We start from the raw sequence: 16,397 nt of genomic DNA, 5'->3' as shown, positions 1-16,397 counted from the left end.
TGGAGTTCATTCTTCCTCAGCTGACATTTGTGTGCCTTCACTTAGATACTAGGATCTCATACTTTGGATGATAACGGAAGGTGTGATAACTGCTAAAGGGAGACCCTTGCTTATTAATCTAGTCAGGTTCCCTTTCTTCTCTGTTGCAATGCAATGTAACACTATTTTGTTCTTTCTCTCTAGAGATTTTGCCCGTGTTTCCAGTTTGGGTGGTGGTGGGTACAGTGACTGCGGTGGTCGTAGGTGTCATTCTCCTCGTCACTATGGTGCTGGCTGTCCTCTACAGAAGGAGAAACTCTAAACGGGATTACACTGGGTACGAAACACGGCCTTTGCGGGGAGGGCTGGAGGGAAGGAATCAAGTGTTATATGAACTTTGGTATTTTTTATGGAAAAAGAATTGTGAAGAATCAGCTTTTGTGCCAGAATCAGGCAGTCTCCTTAGGGGGTGTTCCAACTCGGACAAGCAGAGCTCAGTGGCCTGCGAGGAAGTGTGGGACATGACACTAATCCCCATTTCACAGTTTCTTTCCCAGGTTTCGTGCCGTGAACTGTTCAGCAGTCTGAGCTCTGTGTTTCAATACCATCCACTCTGCCGTGGGCAGAGTTAAGCCACAGACGTCACTTACCCAATTTAGGGTTTAATTTTCAGCTCTTGGCAGTCATCTCACAAGGTTCTTGTTTTCAGTTAGGCAAATATAAAACTAGTCCAGAAGAGCTGTGCTGATAAACGACATCCCCTCGGCCCCCGTGCAGTGACACAGGGCTTCTTCTTTTTATAGTTTTGTTGGCAGTTGTGTGGCTTTGCTCACCCATGAATGCATGGCTGGACTCATTTAAACTGGGGTACTGAGGGCTGGACACCTACATGTACCAGCAGTAAAGAAAAGTAGACTGTCTTTGTTTATGGCTTCTCAAAGAGAACACACTTGAGCACAGGGTGTGTGTCTAATTGAAGGACCTTCTCTCTTCCCCACTCCAGCTGGAAGGCTAACCACATAAGCTAAATAGGACGCGCGGTAAGACAGAGTGGAGGCGGGAATCCAGCGGACGTAGCACGAGCACGGGCCTCCCTTACCCACCCCGAGGGGGCTGTGCTCTGAGGCTTGCGTGCCCCAGACTCCCGGGCTGGTGGACGGTGGGAACCTCTCTCTCTGGGCTCTGCAGCTCTAGTTTTTAGGAGTGCTGTGTTTTAACGAGTGTGAGTGTCAAACTCAGATCCCACTGGCTTGGAATGCCTCTGTTCTGCTGACTGTCTAGCCCCTTGCATGGTGACTGTGTTTTGATGAACTGTAACTGGAGTGTTGGTTTTCAACCTGAGACTCATCCAGGGTGCTGACATGCCAGTATCTGTAGTTCTTGCTTTGGGGTTAATTGAGGGGCAGAAAAGTGTGCTGTAGAATGCTGCATGGCCTGGTTAACGCTGCTCTTCTTCTTCCTTTGGTTTTTTCTCCCTCCCCCGCCTTTTCTACCTTGGTGTCCTGGGATCAGGTCCTGCTAATCTTCTACTTCTTAAGAAAAGCTGATATAGACGACACACTGGGCCTCTAACAGGGCTGGGTCTCCTCTTCCACTCCCACTAGACACATGGTAACTAATCCCATTGCCCATTGCTGTTAATAGTCGTGTGTGTGTTCAGCTCATGTCCCTTGTTGGCAACTAACTGACTAGCTCTGAGCTAACACAACAGCTATTATGGTCTGTCCACGAATATGTCACGTGTCTGTATTAGAAACATGTTGTCATAGTGTCCCAACAAAATGGGGTGGTCAGGTTACACAGAGGTTTGTGATTATCTGAATATATATGTTCATTGTGTAAAATGCCTTTGTGTCTGTGTGTGTGTGTGTGTGTGTGTGTGTGTGTGTGTCGTATATCGATTGTATTATTAATGATGGAGACCCCTTTGTGTTAGAATATCTGTTAAACCATTTTGGTTTGAGGTATATAAGCCCCATTTCAGAGAAGGCACAGTTAGCAGAATGCGTTGTATGCTTTGGTCTTAGCAATGCCACTTTAAATATGATCCTCCCCAAACTCTATAAAGATTTAAAATGTATATGTTTGTATATCATAAAAGACATAAGCTCTATTGATGATACATTCCTAATGAGTTACCTCCTGGCATTCACTTTCCCCGATTTACTTATGAGCTCGGGCTTGTTAAAGACTCCTGTGCCCCCCAAAAAAGTTCAGCCTGCGTGACATGGCACTCTGCAGGGGAAACAAAATGTGGGGAACTAGGGACTGGAAGGAATGAGATGGTCAAGGCTATGACCCTGGGTGTGTATCTGTAATTTTTGAAATACATTCCGAGGATGTAGTTGATGACCACAAAAGTGAATTACCATCAAGAAGGTATAGCTTGCTCCCTTAAACCTTCGTCCCTAAGGAGGGTTGGTTGATGGCAGGGGAAAAAGACAAAGCACCCAAGGATAAATGCTAGCCGGAATCCCAGCCAGCAGACATCATTATTGTGAACTGGGCAAGGAGCTTACACCTCCCCGGTGTCTCCCCCAGCAGTGACTAAAGGTCAGGGATAGAACCCTGTTTCAAGATATGTGATTGTTTTGATGCCCATTGTTTTGTTGTGTTTTGTTTTTATACATCTGCCGCTTTAGCTTGTCATCACTTGCATTTCTGTTTGTTTCCACTTATTTAAAAGAAATTGTTTTTTACATTTGTTCTCCAAATTGCCAACTTATCAGCTGCAGCACATCAGAGAGTGTGTCACCGATTAAGCAGGCTCCACGGAAGTCCCCCTCCGACACAGAGGGTCTAGTAAAGAGCCTGCCTTCTGGATCTCACCAGGTAACGGCTGACTGCGGTTCTGCCCACCGTGCCATGCTCTGAAGCTGGGGGCTGTGTCACTTTCCTGGGCACCGGAAAGAATACTGAGCCGTGACACAGAAAGAGGGAGAGACAGATAGACAGATGGAAACAGAGAGAGACAGAGGGATGTAAAGAGCTTTTTCAGGAGGACCACACGAAAGTATGTGGAGAAGAGTCTGACCTGAGTAAAGCTTTCCACTAAACCACCACCAACACTGTTTACTCATAATGTGGCTGCTTTGGCGCATGTGGAATAGGAGGTGGCTTTGTCAGATGTAAAAGATTCTTCTTTAACCGCTCAGGGAAATAAATCCAGTGAACTAGATTCCATCTTGAGGTGCTTTATGAGACAAGGAATTAGTGGGGAAAAGTTGATATGGGTATTGATCATAAAACAAAAATGATTTTGTACGGCTTCTCTAGAAGCATTTAGCTGGATGATTGGCTTGATGAACGAGGAGAGGTTTTGGTGTCTACTTCTGGTAGAAAGCACCGAAGACAAGTAACTTTTATTTGGAACGCAGCACACTCTAGCATCGTGGCTAAAGGTGGTTGTGGCTATGCTACGCAACTCTAATTGTGGCATGGCAGAAATGCCATAGCTCAGTACCGTTCTCTTCTTCGGGGGTGGAAAGCATTCTAAGGAATTTGGCTTGTCATTTCTTTGTCCCAAGGAGGTGCTTTGTGGGGGAAGATGGATTTAAGAGGAAGAAAAGAAAATAACAGTGTTTTGTGAAAGAAGTACCCATAGGCTCACTCCACGGTTTTTATGTGTGGTGAGGAAACTGGCACTGTGATGATGCATTTGTCAAAGCTCGTAGTCAGGGAGCAACAGCTCTGGGGCTCAGACAGCACGCTGTCTGGCACCTCACCAGGCTCACCACTTATTCCTGTTCTGTCTGTCTGTCTGTCTCTATCTCTGTCTTGGTCTCTCTGATTAAATAGTGTCTTTCAGATACCTCAGGGCACTCATTTGGACTGTGAGTGGGAAGGGGGTTGTGGAAAAAGCCATGAGAGTTGCAGACAGATGTCACATCTATGGAAGCCTTGGGAACACTTTCTTCTGCCCTTGAAGTGCTATGTATGGGCGTTGCTCATGTGTTGGAAACAAACTAGAGAGAGAAAAAAGATGGTTGTTGGACACTGAAAATCAGGTTGTGTATGCAGCACTGTGGTGCCTGAGCAAAAGGAAACCAACCGGGGGAACCCCAGTGACTGCTTTGCGACATGTTCCAGTCTGCAGTGCCAGGATGGGAAACAGAGACAACGCTCAGTTGTCTCACTGAGTTAAGGAGGCAGAAGTCAGCGTTTGGGGAGGCCAAGGTGACTGGGATTTACGAGGTACCAGAGTCCCAGAGAAGAAGCTGCACACACGGAGGAAGAACCACCTGAAAAGCAGTAGTTTGTACCAGGCCTGGAGCTCACACAGTTGGTATTCCTAAAATCCACAGTGGAGAAACCTCTTGATATACTGGGTATTGTTTGGGGTCCTCAAAATGATGCCTTAGTAATGGGGCTAAGTTAGTACCAGGATGTGGACACTATGGACCCACCATAACAAAGCTTTCAATAAAAGGAAGCCTTTAAATAATAAAATTAATCTAGAAGTATTTTAGCTGCGTGCCAGAACAAAAAATCCAACACTCCTTACAAGAATACAACAAAATCTGGCACCCAACAATGTAAAATTCACATCTCTAGCATCAATCGAAAATTACTGTGCATACAAAGAAGCAGGAGCATAAAATATATAACCAGGAGAAAATCAATCAATAGAAACAAACCAAGGAATGACAGAGATGATGGAATTCACAGACAAGGACTTTAAAAAAAGTATTATAAATCTTACAAAGAAACTGAAGGATATAAAGGAAAGCTTGACATAAAGAGGAGAGAATTAGAAATATGAAAAAGGCCAAAATGGAATTCCTAGAACTGGAAAAAAATTGAATGGCATAAACAATGGATTAGATTCTACAGAAGAAAAGATCAGTAAACTTGAAGACAGCAATAGAAACTATCCACAAATACATGGTGATGGAAGGAGAACTGACTCTGGGTGGTGAACACACAATGGGATTTATGGATGATGTAATACAGAATTGTACACCTGAAATCTATGTAATTTTACTAACAAATGTCACCCCAATAAATTTAAAAAAAACAAAAACTATCCAAAATGAAGCATGAAGAGAAAGTCTGGGGAAAATGAACGGAGCTGCAGTAGTAAGCCAGTGGACAATATCAAGCAACCTGACTGGAGTCTGAGAAGGAAAGGAAAGAGAGGGGAGTGAGAAAATAAATTTAAAGAACTAACAGCCAAACACTTTTCCATTCTTTTAGCCATTTCTTCTGGTGTTTATCTTTATATTTCTAAATAATTGTATTATATTGCTACTTCTAGATGTTGTTTTAGTTTTAGTTTTAGATATTATTTATTGACTCCGTATTAGGAAAATGAGAATTTAGTTCTTTATCCCCCCAGCCCTTCTGGCCTTCAGATCTCTGACCTCCAACACTGTAAGATAATACATTTGTTTTCAGCCTGTCTAAAATTGTTTTCATTCTCCCTCGAGCTTGATTCATAATCTGGGTGGGTAGGATTCCAGGTTGGAAATCATTTTTCTTCAGCATTTTTAGGCATTGCTAACTTTTCTAGCTTCCAATGCTAAGTTGATACTGATTCCTGCGCCTTTGTGTGGGACCGGCTCTGTTCCCCTTTCCTTAGAATGGTTTTTATTCTTTGTGTTCTGAACTTTCATAAAATTGTGGGTCTGTTTTTATTCACTGTGTTGACTACTCAGTGGGTTCTTTCAATCCGAAAGCTATGTCCTTCAGTTTTAGGGTATTTTCTTCCCTTACTCTTTGGACATTTTCCTCCTTGCATTTTCTGTTCTCTCTCTTGGAAATTCCCATTAAGAGTTGGAACATCTCACACACCAATCCTTTAGTTTTCTTTTTTTCTCTTTTGCAGGTTTTGTTCTGCTTTCTAGAAAATTTCTGCAACTTTATATTCCAACTTTTATTGAGTATTTAATTCCTGCTGTCTTTTTTTTCAAGACCTATTTCTTATTTTCAGATTAAGATATCCTATCCTTGTTTTCATGGATGCATTGCTGTATCTTTGAGCATATCACTTTTTCTTCTGTTTTGTATGTGTGGGTTTTTTTTTTTTTAAATGTTTTCTTCTGTTACTTGCTTTTGCTGTTTCTTTTGAATTCCCTTTTTTGCTCTTATAAATTTCTGTCTTTCTGTCTTAGATGCTTTCCTCAAATGCCCAACTCTCCTTGGTTCTCCATTCACATTTAAGAAGCTCTTTGTGTAGAAAGGTTACTGGGTAGTGGGTTCCACTGTTTGTATAAAGTGCTGGCTTCTATTGGAGCGTCTCTAAATGTGAGTTGCTGGGGGTCTTTTCTCTCAGGTTGGTTGATTTCTCTGGAAAGGAATCCTTTGATTTCCTGCTTGGGAGTTGAGCAGAAGAGAGAGGAGGGCTCGCTGTTCAGGAAGTGGGACTTGCCCACCTTGTTTTCAGGGCTGACGCCTCACCTTGCTGTCCCTAGTCGGAGACTGGCTCGTTCTCCTCAGAGTAAACCCCCAGGGTCCTGCCCAGGCCTGACTGTGTAGCATTTTCTGGAGGTCAGTGAGAAGTAATTCAACCATTATGTCAACTTGTCCTTTTTCAGCATCTGCAATATAACACCAGCTTGGCGTTGAGATGTAGAAGTTACATAATTTAATTTCAGGGTCTGTCCTATTCTTGGAAGTGACTGTAACCGGGGATCAGTTAACTTACTAGAGAACACTTTGTTTTCATTCTGTCCCTAGTACAGTTGACCCTTGAACACCTAGGGGGTCAGGGGTGCCAACACTGTGCAGTCGAAAATCCAGGTATAACTTTTGACTCCCCCACAACTGAATTACTAATAGCCTACTGTATATGATTGTGTATATTTTATGGTAGTAAATAATATAACAGACTACTGTCTACACATGTTTTCATGCATTCATGACATAACTTTTTCTTTTTTTTCAATATTTCTACGATACACAGTTCATCAGTGAGTTTTTTTTCAAATAGTCACACATCTCCAAACATTTTTCTAATATATTTATTGACAAAAAATCCTCATATAAGTGAACCCGTGCCATTCAAACTCGTGTTGTTCAAGGGTCAACTGTAGTAGAAAATGGTTTTTTTTAACTTCTTATTTTCCTTTTAGGTTTCCATTTAACTTGCGGCTTTCTGAAATGAATGTAGAGGGTCTCTGTTTGATTCAGTACTAACAGTGCGATCTGTTCTATCAGCCACGACAGACGTATGAGCATCAGAGACAGACAAACACACTGAGAGTGGCTCCTTGGTCTTTTGATGAGTTACCTGTAATTTAAGGCGTATAAGCATAAAAAGACGCTCCTGATAACCATGGCTAATGTATATTCAGTGCTACCTGTCACACCCTGCTTTATTAACTGCTGTTTTAAAGACAAAGAAACTACTGCTTAGCGGGTGACAAACATGCCTGAGGCCACACGGCTGATGCCCCCAGTGCTACCATGCTTCCGAAGACACGGGTGTTCAGATGGGTACAGCCTGGGTGTTAGTTTTCTAATCCCACTCCTTAGACGCCCCATTGGATAAAGCCCTCAGAGCTGGGTCTGTCCCCCCTGGAGAAGCTGAGGAGCCGGATCCTACCTCACGCTACAAGATGCGGGCTGCGGGGCTCCTGGCTGGGATAAGCATGTTTATTAGAAACCACATGCTTTTGGCTACTGAGTTTATGATTCCAAAGTTGAAAAGCAAGCACAATATTAGACTTCTCAAAGAGAGTGGCCCAGGATGGGGAGACAAGTTGGCTTTGGGCCATATTGAACTTCTAACACCAGGGCTGTTTTGTTTTTCTTGTTGCTGTTTGCAGTTTTAGAATCTCTGGGTTGGAAGGAACTATAAGGTCATAGTATACAAGCACCTGTCTGAACCCCGATGTTTGAACCCCAAGCCTCTGCTCAGAGGACTCGCTCTGCTCCCAGACAGCCAATCGTCCTTGGCTCTCCTGGTCCCTTGGCACCTGAAGGGACCATCCATTGTTCCAAACTTCTAATTCGACTTTTTTTTCTGCAGGGCCCAGTCATATATGCACAATTAGACCACTCTGGAGGACATCACAGTGACAAGATTAACAAGTCAGAGTCTGTGGTGTATGCAGACATCCGGAAAAACTGAGAGAAGACCCAGAGCCTATCCCAAGCAAGAAACCAATTCAAACTGGACTCTCATGCAGAAACGTAGCCCATAACCATGTGTGGCCTTGGAGACCTGGGCACAATGTTTATTCCTGGAGGGAGAAAGAGATGTGTATAAAGGATATGTATAAATATTCTATTTAATCTTTGGATGTGAGAAGCCAGTGTTGCATGATGAAAAGGTGGTATGATTCTACACATATGTAAATTGTCTTGCTGTTTTTGTACTTGCGTTCAGGGTCACTTACAGTTGGGAAAATTAAGCACCAGTCCTATCCCCATCGTTTAGACATGGTTTGCCTTAATGGAGACGGTAGCAGATCTTTTAGTGTTTCAGCAGACATGGCCTTTTTATCTAAGGGCTTAACTAGTCTTAGCATTTATTGTAGCTGGAGAATGGAGGAGGTTCTGTGATGGGAGCATATCCACCCTGTCAGCACCGCCTGTTTGGTGGCAGTTTTCAGAAACATCCATTAGCTCTGCCCCGTGGAGACCAAGTGAGAAGTTTTTGTTGATGTTTTTCTCTCTAAAACACAGAGCAGTTTTTTGCTTTGTATGTTGTGCAGATGGACTTTAGCGCTCCACCCTGTATCCTATCAGTGGGTGGATTCATCATAGCAAGGTTAGCGCACGTTCCATGCCAGAGGTCACTTCTTTCACGGTACTTCTCGGTCAATACCATTTACATGTAATTGAAGTAGAAAACTCGGGCCGTGCTTGAGACTGTACCACGTGGAAAGGAAAAGGTGTCAGTCATATTCTTTGCCGAAATCCTTCCCCGTCCAGCCAAAGGAGAGGGGCTCCATTTCCTTCTAAGGAAGCAGATGGGGGATAATTAGGCAGCCAGTGTACAGCATCCCAGAGCCCATGCAAAGCCTGTTCTCTGTGAAGCTTCAGCCGTGCTTCCAGCGGGAAGCAGCCGCAGACCGGGCGTCGTGGAGCCTCAAGGAGTCTGAGCTTACAGACATCCGGACTGTTGAGTTCTGCAAGTAGGGCTCGTACTTCTCCTGTGGGCGTCTCTTCTCTATTCCTGTTTGGGTTGTTTTCTCTTTTGCCCCCACTTCTCCCCCACCCATTGATGAAATTGACTAACGGGATGAGGGAAAATCAAGACAATTTGGATATCCTCCCCAATCACTCATTTTCTCCCAGCGACTCCCCATCACCCCGTCTCAGACCCGTGATGGAGCGCCTTAAACACTTGTGCTTGTTATTCCTCCATTTCCTGGATGATTTTGTTGGAAAAGAATTTTGTTGTCCATTTAAACTGATCTGCAAGCCCGCAGTCACTGAACAGCTTTGGGGAAGGGGCAGTGTTGGTTTCTCTCCCCTTTAGTTTGAGGCCCACCTGAGCAGCTTCCGTTTCATCTTTGTGGGGGACTCTGAAGGCTGACTTCTAAGAGAATTCCTAAGGGAATAAAGCAGGATTTGACTTAACGGTGCCGTGAGGCGATAGAGAGAGGGCATGCGCGCTTCAAAACTTAGCTCTCCCAGACGGCGTGCGGTCTTTTATTTTCTGAGGCTCTATTGGTTGTTCTTCCCAGAATGCTCCAGTGGACAGTCCACTGACAACGCACACCAGGCACGGGTTCTGGAATCACACCCCCCGACCATCTCCTGAAGCTGGGGCGTGTGTGGCCTACGCTGTGTGTGGCAGGGAGGAACTCCGCCAGCTCTGGGCCTCTCACTGTCGGGGGCCCTTGGGCCCCGCGGGCGATGGATGCAGAGCGCCTGCCCCACACAGATATGTCCGCACAGGGGCCCACGCTGCCTCCTAAAACTCTCCTGCAGCCTTCAGAAGACCTCTTGTGGGTGCTGGGGAGGGCAGGGCAGGGTGTTGGGTTGTCACAGTTCTCTAAACTGTAGTCAAGACAGCAAGCAGTACTCTTGGGGAGCCTTTGCCACTGAAATCGCACGGCTCTTTCTAAGGTAGACAGCACACGTGCTGTCGAGAGAAGGTATGTGCTGTTCTGTGTGTCATGTGTCCTTACAGTCGTTTTTTTTTACAGAGAAAAAGGGGCCTTCTCCTTTCTCAGCGGGCCCTGTGAATAAACTACATTCCTAATGCCTCCTGATAGCAAGAGCCCTAATTCCGTCTTTTGTTGCAAGGACGGAGAGCTGTCACCCAGAGCACCGCCAGCTCTCCCTCTGATGGCACCTGTGGCCCTTGTTCCCTCAGCGCCCACAGGCCGCCTCCTTCCCCTGCTTCACGACTGACCTCCCTATGACCTCCCCACGCAACCAGACCCCCTGACTCCCTCAGCCAGCGTCGGTATTCTGCAGGGATCTGCTCCCCGCCCCTCGCCAGCCTCCTGCTCTGGGTCTGGGACAGGCTTACGTGAGGGGACTCGCTCACACTTGTCCTTGGCCAGGGCTTCCCCTCACCTCTCAGCACCTCCAGTGCGTCTTTGGGCCCTTTCTCCCTTGGCCCTCCCTTCCTGTCCCTGGCAACAGATGGCAACAGTGGGGATGCTTCTTAATGGCAGAGCTGCCCTTCCCATGTCTTATCAGTGGTAGAAGGAGACCTTAAAATTACACGTGATTTTTGTACGGCGGCACCTACCAGAGAAAATTCCAAACTACCTGCAGTTTTTCAGTGGAAACGTATCCAGCTAGGGAAGAAACATCAAGTTCATTGTTTTTGTTTCCTTTTTCAATTGTTGTACTTTTGTGAATATTTGAATACATCTTTTTCAGTTACTGAATTGTGTTGTGTGCTCATTTGGAACAAGTAGGAAAAGAGTTAAAAGCCTTTTCCTTCCCGCTGCAGCCTCCTTGCTCGCCTGGAGCACAAAACACGCGCCACCTCAGGCTCCGCGGCCCCTCTGCTGGGAGCACACATTCTGTACATATTTACCCCTCACATCCTATAAGGCTCTGCCGAAATGTCCGCTTCTCAGACAGGCCTTTGCGATAAATACGAGAGCAGCGTCAGCCCGCCCAGCTCTCCCTGCGCCCTGAGCCCTGCTCCGTTTTCCTCCGTCTGGTTCCTGTTCATGTGCGGCTGTTTTCCCCACGAGGACATAAGCACCCAGAGGCCTGGGCCTCGCTCCTTGTTCACGGCCCCGTCCCTTGTGTGTAGAATAGTACCTGGCACTCAGCAGGTGCCCGGTATATGTGGACCGGGTGGGTGGACCCGCCCATTCAACAAACCTGTACTGAGAACTGCCGTGTGCCAGGCACGGCTAAGCGGAAGAAAACAGAATGAACAAGACACCGGAGCTTGCCACAGTGGGAATGACAGACGGTGACCTAACAGTAGTGACTGGCAGCGACTGAATGCTGGTGTCCCGGGCACTTTGCACGTCCTACTCCGTACGGCACTGTGAGTGAGCACTAGTTGTTCTGATCTCAACCCCTGTCAGAAAGGCAGTGTCAGGCTTCGGGTACGTGACATGCCCAAGGTCACTCGGCCAGTGTCCAGAGGCCAGGCTGGCCCCGGCGCTGTCGGACCCAGGGCCTTGCTCTTCACCTCAGCAAAGAGAACTAAGTGCCTCCTTACTCAAGCAAAGGTCCTGTGCCTGAAATGCACTTTCTCCGTTGGCCTCAGGAGCTGGGTAGGGTGAGGTGAGGAGGTGGCTATGCAGAGACAGAGACACAAGCTCAGGTCAATAGGTGACAATCTGTTGAGAGCTGTCACCACACCTTCCTAATAAAGCATTGATGTTTTCCAGTGATTTGCTAATTTTGTAAATTACTGTGGATTCACACCAAACTTCTGGCTTGCATGACTTGCTTTCTTGAGTAGGAGAGACCTCCAGCTGGCTGGGCCTCCTACGGAGTGGATCTCATCCATACTGGGGATTTGGCAATAAGCGCAGAGAAGAGCTCCCCCTTCCCCCGGCACACAAGGGCAGTAGTCATGGGATCTGTGGGTTCTCGTGTCTTTATGGTTCCTCCCAAGCTAGAGCTAAGTATTGGGGAGTTTCCTCCTGCTGCTGGGGCTCTGGTTCCCAAACTGCATGGGGAACATGCCAACCCAATACATATGCGCTGAGGGCGGCTGCAGGCCGAGTGAGCTGGCTCAGCACCATGCAAGAGGAAGCCTCAGCTACTCCTACCTCTTAAAGCCCCAGACTTCCTCAGCTCTCTGGGGGACGCCAGTGCTATCGCATTGAAGAACCAATGACTTCAGCCTCCCAACAGGGAAAGCAGCACTGGCAGGGAGGAGAGGTTAGGGACTGACCACCGGCTTTTATGGTGGGTCCCCCCACACACAAACACATACACTCTGTTGTCCTGTATATTCCAGATTTGTTGTTAGGAAGTATTTTAAACAAGCACAAGAGAAGAGAGAATAGTGAAATCAACCTCCACATACCCAGCCTCAGTTACTTCATCCATCCTTTTTTCCTTTTTCCTCTTTGTCTGAGTTCTTTTAAAACTTCCCCAAGTCATTCTTTGTGTGCATCTTGAAAAAAGCTATATGGGTATTTTCTTTTTTTTTCTTTTTTTTCTTTTTAAAGATTTTTTTTTTTTTTAATTGGGGAAGGGGAACAGAACTTTATTGGGGAACAGTGTGTACTTCCAGGACTTTTTTCCAAGTCAAGTTGTTGTCCTTTCAATCTTAGTTGTGGAGGGTGCCGTTCAGCTTCAAGTTGTTGTCCTTTCAGTCTTAGTTGTGGAGGGCGCAGCTCAGCTCCAGGTCCAGTTGCCGTTGCTAGTTGCAGGGGGCACAGCCCACCATCCCTTGCGGGACTCGCAACCTTGTGGTTGAGAGCCCACTGGCCCATGTGGGAATCGAACCGGCAGCCTTCGGCGTTAGGAGCACGGAGCTCTAACCGCCTGAGCCACTGGGCTGGCCCCTATATGGGCATTTTCCTATGTAAGGGTATATAACGTCTTGTGCCATGTAACAGAAACATTTTTGAAAATAGTTTTTTGATTCCATCGACTACCCAGTTCACACTCAAATTTCCCCTTGTCTCAAAAAAATGGCATTTTACAAAAATGGCTGCTTCAGATCAGGAGTGAAACGTGGTTCTAGTAAAGCTGTCTTGGGTGTTTTACAAACAAAACGGTGCTTTGTGGTTTGTTTCTCCCCTTAGCATCCCGCCAGCGACAGGAGAAACAGGGCCTATGAACTCCGACAGGCCTTCCCTTGTGTACATGGGCCATGAAACTCGAAAGCATTTCTGAGTTTCCGAGGACCCAGGTTGTTTCCAGTTGTGTTGTGCTTGCCTGTCACAAGTGATGCGGCAATTATCATTTGTCCTTATGAACTGTGAAAGAAACAAAAAGAGCCAAAAGCAAATCATTTGCAGCTGCCGGAAAAGGATGAGACTAGCCTCCTGGCCCCTTGGAAATGGGGTCTAATGTCTGGGGGTGGTGACAGCGGCTGTCAAACCCACCTCTGCTCCTCACAGCCTTCCTAAAGCCACCGCCGTCATTGGGAACTGGCCGAAGAGCCGCTGCTCTCCTGTCAGACTGGGTCTTGGGTTGTGAGAAAAGCAACTGGGGGCCAGAGGCGGAAGGCACCTGCTGGAGGCCCGGCTATGTTTACAAGGAAGGAAACCCAAATCTTTCAAGCTGATGTTGGGGGGGGGGTCCCCGGGGAACTGCTGTTTCCAGCTTCTATTTCCTCCTGCAAACAGGATGTGAAACCATTGTCCCTTCTTGGCCCAGGGTTGCGATTTGATTGGCCGTCTGTTCCTTCATTGTGGGCCTGTGGAGCTGGCCTTTGGGGTTCGAGAATCTGAGGAAGGAAGGGCGATCGCCCCACATCTGGGAAGAGGAAGTCTGGCAGCTCTAGTCTTCTCACACTGGCTTCGCAGCCCTGCCCCCAGTGCTGCGCGGCTGACACATGCACTGTTTCCAAGCGCTTCGGGGCATTAAGTACTTTTGGGCGTGGGTACCTGGATCACTGCTCCACTGTGGGCGTGGGCCACCCCCACGAAGAGAAGGCCTGTTGGCGTAGGACTTGAGGCGTCCCTTTCCAATACGGAAGGACTCCTAGGACGCCAAGTTTGGAATCTAGATCCATTCTCAGTGCTTGCTCTGCCTTTGAATGGTTATTATTATTTTTCTAAATCACAGAGTTTCTTTCAACTAGATTAAAAAGAAATGTAAAGTCTACATCTATTTTGCAGGGCATCTCTTAGAATGTATAACGAGCCCAGAGGAATGCAGAACATTTTGCGAAACCCCGTCCTTGCTCTCGCTGACCCAGCAGAAGCCCAGAGGGCTTGTTCGTGATTGCCTGGAGGTGCCTACCCCAGTACAAGCCCAGTCTTTTTCTTTCCATGTAAGCCATGGCTGAAGGACATTGCTCTGACAGAGGGGGAAACATTGCTGAGTAGCTTGCTGCAAGATCTCCGTCTAAAAGAAAGTAAAACCTCCGCGGAACACATGGGTGCTGGCTGCCAGCAGTGCCGTCCCGCTTTGGGTCCTTTAGCCCAGGAAGCTGAACCCAGGATACGAAACAGCGCTGCAGTGTTGGGTGTCCCTCTGACACGGGGCACCTCAGGACACATCAGAGTCGGGGAGAGAAGGCTGAGCTGATGATTTAATGTTGACTCATTGACGTTGAGCAAGAGAGGGAAAAGCCCAAGGGAGAGAGGTGAAGTAACTTCGCAGCAGAACTAGCACTTGGCTGGAAATGACTGGCTTCCTTCCATATCCTCTCTAAAAAATCCCACAGGAGAAAGTGGAAGGTGTGGGTTCCTGCCGTCAATTTTATGTCGATTTCAATTCATTTCAAGCTTTTAGATGATGGCTCTTCCGGGGCCACACTTCACGCCTCCTTCATGTAAGCAAGGAAACGTTAAAGTCACTGCAAACTGCAGTCTATTTCTGTGGAGGTGAAGGGCTGCCAGGAAAAAGGACAGAAAATGGGAAGCCGCCCGGCCGATGGGTGATGGAGCGTTAGATTAGCAGTAAATTTATTATGAAACACTAGTTAGGCACCCTGGAGTCACATTGCATTCAGAAGCGGGGTAGCCTATCTAGCCTGATACGTTTTCTCTTATACCGGGGGTGCCAAAAAAATGTATGCACATGACTTGTATCCATCTTTTGTTACTGAGTATTACAATTTTAAGATAGAAATGTCCCCCTTCAACCTCCAGTGGTTCTGCTGCGGCATTTTAAGGTTACTGCCGTCATCGCACCGTTGTCGTCCTATGTGGTAGCCACTGGCCGCACGCCGCCATTGAAGTTCAATGAAAATGAAACCAAATTTAAAATTCAGATCCTCCTTTCAGGTGCGCAGTAACGGCACTGGACAGTGCAGAGAGGGGACGTTCCCTTTGTCACGAAGCTCTTTAGGATGGCGCTGGCGTAGGCATGCAGGAGCCAGGTCACACACACGTGCTCACACCGTCTCCCACACCCCTTTTTACTCTCGCTAAGGAGGTGGGTGGATGGGATTGGGGGTGCACCTCACAAGGGCGGCCCCCGCAGACTGGGTAGAGAATATATACTCTGTCACTCACTCTGTGTCCCACACACCACGCAGGTCTAGGGTGCACCTGTGGACCAGACAGCATGTCGAGGACCCTCTAATGCTTCACCCCATGCCACTGCTGGGGACACCAAGCTGAGGGGGCAGAGCCCCCGCCCTTGAGGAGCTCAGACAGAGACAGCCCCGAACAAACAGTGCCAGGCAGCCCTGTGAGCGCAGCTGGGAGGAGGAAAGACACACAGCTGGGGCATAACCGCCCATGGCATTCAGCGGGGAGGTGCTTTGGGGCAGAAGCATTTGAAAGCTGCTTGGGAGAAACTCCAAAGCCTCCGGTAAAGGCCCTTCCAGCCCAGGGGTTCAGGGTGGGAGGGAGGGAGGCCAGGGTGGTTGCAGCCCTGGGTTTAGCAGGGAGCCAGGCCCTTAAAGATGCACGTCCCAGGCTAGGAAACTGGGATGTCCTGAAGGCAAATAGGATTTTACCTTGAGGGGTGACAAATGGGGTTTGCATTTTAGCAAGCTGACCCTGCCAGTTGGTGGAGGGTGAAAACCGGAATTTGAGGGACAGATTAATTATGAGGTGACTGCAGAGCTCAGTCAGAGATGCAGGAACCGGGTTTTCAGCAGCAGAGATCTGAGAGGCATTAGGAAGGAGGTGAAGGGGCGCTGGCAGGAAATAATGACAGGCTGGGGGGTTGAAGAGACAAGAATCATGACGAGCAATGGACGAGTGGTACCATTACCAGAGATGGCAAACTGGGCTGTGAGGAGGTGATCCTCGGGGAAGGTGGGGTCGAAAGGCTGGGTTTGAGTGGCCGAGGGAAGGGGGAGTGAATGTGACCATCCATTTATCGAGAATGGCAACTACGCGCGCGCTGAAACATCTCCGTCCTTAGTTTCCTGGGCCTCGCTGTGCACGTCTGTT

General features: G+C 47.4%; 1 protein-coding gene across 6 annotated transcripts in view; it reads left to right on the top strand.

The window, feature by feature from the left end:
* MPZL1 (myelin protein zero like 1) overlaps nt 1-10,773 on the top strand; it is a 28,374-nt gene extending 17,601 nt beyond the window's left edge. For 2 of the 6 annotated variants that reach the window (XM_081026548.1, XM_081026549.1), the window contains exons 4-6: nt 184-316; nt 2,709-2,811; nt 7,952-10,773. In XM_081026548.1, the coding sequence (XP_080882674.1) occupies nt 184-316; nt 2,709-2,811; nt 7,952-8,053 (338 nt within the window). In that variant the 3' untranslated portion in view covers nt 8,054-10,773. Of the gene's footprint in view, nt 1-183; nt 317-982; nt 1,134-1,491; nt 1,591-2,708; nt 2,812-7,951 lie in introns of those variants that run through there. The other 4 variants (XR_013991765.1, XM_081026552.1, XM_081026550.1 and 1 more) reach the window with 4 other exon arrangements.
* The last annotated feature ends 5,624 nt before the right edge of the window (nt 10,774-16,397 follow it).

The sequence above is a fragment of the Rhinolophus hipposideros genome (genome assembly GCF_964194185.1).
Source record: "Rhinolophus hipposideros genome assembly, chromosome: 19".
Lineage (NCBI taxonomy): Eukaryota > Metazoa > Chordata > Mammalia > Chiroptera > Rhinolophidae > Rhinolophus > Rhinolophus hipposideros.
The sequence above is the reverse complement of the archived record's forward strand: the minus strand, read 5'-3'. Positions and strand labels throughout refer to the sequence as shown.